Source organism: Sinocyclocheilus grahami, unplaced genomic scaffold (assembly GCF_001515645.1).
Source record: "Sinocyclocheilus grahami isolate Dianchi unplaced genomic scaffold, SAMN03320097.WGS_v1.1 scaffold1145.1, whole genome shotgun sequence".
In the NCBI taxonomy this organism is placed as follows: Eukaryota; Metazoa; Chordata; class Actinopteri; order Cypriniformes; family Cyprinidae; genus Sinocyclocheilus; species Sinocyclocheilus grahami.
The window spans coordinates 5,483-12,208 of record NW_015506324.1 but is presented as its reverse complement, the minus strand read 5'-3'; the positions used below and the strand labels follow the sequence as shown (position 1 = coordinate 12,208).

Sequence of the window (6,726 nt, the reverse complement as noted above, 5' to 3'; positions counted from 1 at the left end):
TTTTTTTTTTTTTTTTTTTTACCAATTATCCAAATAAAGCTATTATTATCAGAACACGTGAGCATAACATAACGGTTAGCAGATCAATGAATGAGAGGGCAGCGTTACCAGAGTTGCTCATATACCACACCATGTTACAGCACAGTAGGGCTATTGCAGACAGAAACGATACTGTACTACATCCATGTTTCCTGTCGGCTCAATTTTTGAGTGGACGTTGCTGTTCCGATGAGCATGAACGGTATATGAGTGGAGCGACTGAGCGGAGCGCACACGCATAGAGCGGGATAACACGCAGAGCGTCACACCACGTGAACGTGAAACCTGAGCGGTGAACTAATTTTCGGCAGCCGGAATTTTTCTGGTTGTTTGTTTTTTGACAAGCTTTGGCGCTTTGATGTGAAATGTTATTCACCTTCCTCCTTTACAAATCACTTCATCATGCTCGTTTTGTCTTTGAAAACTGGACCAGAGAAAAAAAAAAGATTATTATTGTCAACGTTATCGGCTTTAATGTAAGGCACAAAATAACATATCATCTCCCTAATGCACCAAATGTTATACGCTAATTAAGTTTCAGACTGTGATTGACTGCTTTTGATAAACTGAGACAGTCGACACGACACGTTCTTAAATTTCCTCGGGCTGTAATCTGCAGGGGCGTCATTTCTGTTCAGTCGCGTTCAGCTGCTTTTCAGCATCTTGTGCCATGAACCGTTTCTAAGAGTGTCAAGAGTCAAAATATTTCAAAACGATGTCCGTGATCTGTTCCATTTTGCTCTGTCTACCTATTGATGAACCAAAACACATCATGTGAATATCAATAAAACTGATATCGTTTGGGGTGTGAATATTAATTGAGTCATGCAGACATGGCTTGGTAACCTAGAAAGTAAAGCCAATTAGCCAAATAAATTAATAAATATTCATTCATTCATGAACTATGCCCTCATAATAGTAGGATTTCTTCTTCTTCACCTGCTGATTAGCAATGTATTCCTTTCAGCTAATAAGTTAGGTCTTCGAGGTGAACATAGCTTATTTAATACTAATGAGCAAAGCCTTATAAATATCTTTAATAGCATTAACGAGCCTAATGCTTAACTTATTAGTTAAAATACATTTAAAATACATGAAATATGGACATCATGAATGTTCGATCAAGATCATTTAGAATATTTTCATTTTTGAATGTTTCTAATTTACTGATATGTAATTTTTGTTTATGACGAATTAGACTTTCAAAGTTAAGGGCTGATGTTGTTTAATCATTTGTCACATTTATACTGACACAGAATGAAGCAAATTTCATTACTAAACATTACTGTGTAACAATTATTCATACAAGCTGTGTAATAAGATTACACAAACATCTGAAGCATTCATAAAACACACCTAATCCGTGTCTGTGGGTTGACATTGGCGGCATGGTGGACCACACTTTAGTGATTGGGTTGTAGCACTCCACCATGTTAGAGGTCTTGAGTCCATCCCTTCCTCCAACCACGTAGAGCTTGTTATCGATCACTGCCACGCCGAACTGAAGTCTTCGCCCATTCATGCTACCAACTTGGATCCATCTGTTTGTGCGAAGGTCGTATTTCTCTATTGCTGTAGACCCTAAAAGTAGACAGAAGTAGACTCTAGAGTTTATTGTTAGTTAAACAGTTGTATCCAGCTATGCTAATAGCTATTTTACTGTACAAAATGTATGTTTTGTTGGCAGTAAGTGGTACTGCTAATAAGAAAAAATACTAAATAATGGTCCACCTTTGAGGCGTCCATACTTCCAACCAGGGCTTGTACAAGGTGCTTTAAGTATTTCAATCTAACTTTGTCATTTAAGTATTGAAACCCCCTTGAAGACAGCCTTTATGAAAAGGTACTTGAAAAGTGGAAAACAATATATATGAAAGTTGTGTTTAATTTTTTTCCAAGAACATCATTAAATTAAAGCTGGCGGAAACTCGTCCTCCCTCTGCTGGGGCTGTCAATTTTATTATATCATATTGTCCAAATGTCTGTTTGTGTGCGCGCTACGTGTATGTATATATTCACTAATGTATTTTATAACAATACAAATACTAATTTTATTAACATCTTTAGACTGTTTAAAAATACTATACACCAAAGATTTTGCTGAATTATACACTTATCTAATTTGATATATTTTTTGTCATAGCTTATTCATTCACATTTATTTATATTGCACTTTTCACTATATTTATTGTTTCAAAGCAGCTTTACAGAAAATGCATGTGTCAACACTAAACTTTAGAGTGATCTGTTTTCAGAGGTGACTGAAAGTAATGTCCATTTTATTTCATAGAATTCATGCAGTCAGCTAACATGTATTAATTTTAGGCAAAGAAAATGAGCTTGTTAAAGCAATTCTTATAAGTGTGATCATTATGATTGCATAATGTGGAAATTTAGAGGTGTATAAGCTTTGTTTTTCTTTATAATGAAGTAGTGCATTCTGGATTGTTATGATACATTTATGGCCTTTTCTATGATTGGCCAGTTTGTTATGATCGTTTCAGTTATTTACTGAATTGAATACATTAATATTTAAAGGTGTTAACTGTAATCTTACACTGCAAAATGATAACTTATAAACGGATTAAATTCATCACAATTATTTAATGAATGAAGCGCTCAAAAAAGTATGACAAAGCCCTAAAAAAGACAATTAATCATCAGAGCCCTAAAACTGAAATGAACAAGCATAATTAATTTTAGACCATTTATCCATCAGCCAAATTTAACAATTGTAACAGGGCCAATTTTTATTTATCTATTTACCTTTTCTAGAATTTGAAAGGTAATAACGATATTGTTTGATAAGTGATATCTCTGTAGTCCTTGAAAACCAAAAAAGTAGTGCTTGAAAATTCATTGAAAGTCCTGGAATTTCATTTTACAGTATCGGTACGAACCCTGTCCAACGGCATAGAGCGATCCAACAGTGGATTTCCGTGGTTTGGTTCTAGGGCTCTGTAGCATGGGACGGCGCTCTGGCAAAAGATGGTACTTCATGGCTTCCATCAGGAGCTTCTGGCATTCCAGGTCTTCTGAAAACATCTTATTGTTTTCCAAATCAGCAAGAAGCTACATCAAAAAAAAAATAGTGCATTAACATCCAACAGAAGAAGGAACTAAAGAGTGCAATGTTAAAGAGTAACATTTAAATATTAGATGAGCAGGAAATTTTTCAGTGATTGCATTAAATTGTAATAAAATGGCCAAGAGTCTTATATGAATGCTATTGACAAACCTGTGGTGGTAAAAGGGGAAGTCGAATATACACCAGCAACACTCCCAGATCCTGTTGTCGGTGCTGCACATCATGGCGAACCCACATCATCAGTGCTTGGAAAATCGTTTCTTCATCTGGAACGTTGATGTCATCACTGGCCAAAAGCTTGATAATTTCCATTGTGGGCAGCAAGAGGAACTCCTGATTCTGAATGACCTCTAGAAAGTGTTCCTGAAATATTAAGCAATTTTGTTTAGTTATAAATCTGTGTGCTGCAATGTAATGAGACATTAACTGCAAGTACTAAAATGTGTTACAATAAACAAATTATTTTTATATTTATGGATAGTTTATTATTTTAAATATATAAATGATTTCTCAATGTGCCCAATACAGCAATCCGGTTGTTAAAGGTATAGTTCACCCAAAAATTACAATTCTGTCATTAATTACTCACCCTTATGTCGTTCTAAAACGAGAATACTTTTTGTGCGCAAAGAAAACAAAAATAACAACTTTAGTCAACAATTTCTTCTCTTCTGTGTCAGTCTTCGACGCATGTTCACGAGAGCATCATGATGCAAAAAGTATTCTCATAGCTTCATAACATTACGGTTGAGCCACTGATGTCACATGGACAATTTAACAATGTCCTTACTACATTTCTGGGTCTTGAATGTGTCAGTTGCGTTGCTGTCTATGCAGGGTCAGAAAGCTCTCAGATTTCATCAAAAATATCTTCATTTGTGTTCAACGAACACAATGTTCAGTTCAACGAAATTCTTATGGGTTTGGAATGACCTGAGGGTGAGTAATTAATGGCTAAGTCTGACTACAATTCACAGTTTCCAGGGCCAATTCCCATCCAAACAACAAACAGTGATGAAAGACACTCACAGGGTGCTGTAATGCTACTGAAAAACCATGCACTTAACCTAGGGTGACAAAACAACCTTTTTTTCCCAATCATGTCCTGGTCAGGAATTCTAAATTGGCTAAATTATCTGGCGTGTGAAGGTAGGATCTACAGAGAACAGTCAAAGCAATGCAAATACGTGTACATAAAATGTGTGAGGAATGTAGAGAGCACGTCAATACGAAAACAAAACCAAAACCCTGACATTTTAGGCAATTTAGAAATCCCAGCCAGGACATGTTGGAGAAAAAGAGGATGTATGGTCACCATATATAACCTTTATCTCCATATCAAAATCTCAGTTGGCCAGACAGTGATCCATCTTTTCTAAATCGTTCAAATATTGGTAAGCTGCGTGTCTGAAGACTGTAGAGCATGCCAAAGCTTAGTTTAAAGGTGTGCTGTAAACCAATATTGCTCAATATAATGGCTGTTGAGATAGCAATTTCACTTGAAATGGGGAAAAACACGCTTATCAAAATCGAAGTTTTTAATCTGAAGACCACGGCAAGCCAACCAGGAAGCTCTGTTGAAGCTGTGTTCATTACCGGAGCGACCGAACAGGAAATTTTCCTACTTGTGTCCTCTGATTAGATTAACCTCTCTGCTCTGGAAAGCCCTTTGTAAACAGCCTGTGCAGATGTCCTTCAGGAGATAACGGCTATCTTCCTAAGTTGTTTCCGTACTTGGGCAGAGAAATGCCCATCAAGCAAATGTGTTCTGTGGATCCTTGAGCTCCCGAGAATACTTAATGTATTGCCATTATTTAACCAAGGCTGCTTTTGCTATATTTCTCACACATCAAAGAGCTCTGTGCAACCCTTTAAACTGACCGCATGCTGAGATACAAAATGTCACATCAAATAATTTTATGCTTGGAATTCTTTATGTCAGACAAGGCTTTAAAACCTGCGGCTTTTTTAATAAGCAGGAAAAAAGTTGAGGGTTATTAGTTTTAATGATAGTTCACTACAAAATGAAAGTTCTGTCATGATTTACTAATCTAATATTGTTTAAAACCCTTTTGAATTTACTCTAGTCTATAGAAAAGGAAATCTTATGAAGAATGTTCACGCTACTATCTGTGTATCAATGAAAGTAAAATGAACGAGTAGTCAATCTTGAAAATAGACAAAAAAAGATTTCTATAAGCAGTCCATATGTCATATGCACTCTGAAATCATATATGTGACCCTGGACCACAAAACCAGTCATAAGGGTCAATTTCTTGAAATTGAGATTTATACATCATCTGAAAGCTGAATATCTGGAATCTGAGGGTGCAAAAAAATCAAAATACTGAGAAAATCGCCTTTAAAGTTGTCCAAATGAAGTTCTTAGCAATCCATATTACTAAGCAAAAATTAAGTTTTGATATATTTATGGTAGGAAATTTACAAAATATCTTCATGGAACATGATCTTTACTTAATATCCTAATGATTTTTGGCATAAAAGAAAAATCTATAATTTTGACCCATACAATGTTTTGTTGGCTATTACTAAAAATATACCCAAGCGTCACATATATTTTAATCTGCTATTTACTCAAAATCTTGCATTGAAAATCTTGCTTGACAGACCTGATCACAGTTTACTTTCTTTGTATGGAAAAGAGCAGCTTGGATGTTCTGCTATAAATTTCTCCATTTTGTGTTCCACAGAAAAAGTCTGTGACGGTGAAAACATGACGGTATTACTTTAACAGTCGTGTTTTACATTATTGTATTGAAATCAGAGCAGGCTACGACATTTTCTACCATAACAGAAAAATGTAATAAAATATATTATCTATATCTCCCTATCCTGTATGTTTCAAATGAAATAGTTCTTTACAATATATCTTTCTTCAATTAAGGTGGTTATTTAATATGCTTGTTTATTGTCAGCATTATTGGGTTTTGTATGCAAAGTGGTGATATCTCATACTGTGAATATTCCCAGACTCGTTGTTATCACTGGTGAACCTTCAGTATTAGATATCAACACACTAAAACCCAATGAGACTGACAATAAACAAGCATAATTTAAAATGCCTCTGAGTGTTACAAAATAAGTCAAAAGAGATAGCCAAAAACAACAATAGCAATATAAACCAGCAAATAGTAAAACAATGCCACCACATAATTTATTCATGCCAGATTGCATGCTGGGAACATCGCCAGCGTAGTACTATACACATTACACTAGTTAATCTATAAAATATACAAAGGATTACTGTAATGCAGAAACAGATATCATTAGGATTCTACAACACCAAGCTGCTGCATCACAGTCATTCAACTCCCATGAAATTGGAGTATACAGGCATCATTTAATTGTAATTCTACCATTACTGAAGTGGAAATTACTGTGAAAGGTCAGCAACTATGTATGTGTATGCCAGGTCCTACCATAGTGTAGTTGTGAGCAACGTTCAAAAGATCCATGCATCCCTGAGCATCAGCAAACGAACGGATCCCCAGGCAGTTGGATGGGTGCAGTTGTTTCATCAGAAAGTTACAGCAGACCTGAATAACTTGTGAGAGCTGGAGGAGACAAGCAGCAGCTAA

The 6,726-nt window shown here is 35.6% G+C and overlaps 1 protein-coding gene across 1 annotated transcript in view; it reads right to left on the bottom strand.

Moving 5' to 3' along the window:
• Positions 1 to 6,726, bottom strand: part of LOC107567304 (kelch-like protein 4) — a gene marked incomplete at its 5' end in the record, with an annotated part of 13,888 nt that overhangs the window by 5,034 nt on the left and 2,128 nt on the right. Inside the window, 3 exons of the mRNA XM_016252966.1 lie at positions 1,396 to 1,620; positions 2,940 to 3,111; positions 3,278 to 3,490. Coding sequence (XP_016108452.1) covers positions 1,396 to 1,620; positions 2,940 to 3,111; positions 3,278 to 3,490 — 610 coding nt within the window. The remainder of the gene's footprint in view (positions 1 to 1,395; positions 1,621 to 2,939; positions 3,112 to 3,277; positions 3,491 to 6,726) is intronic.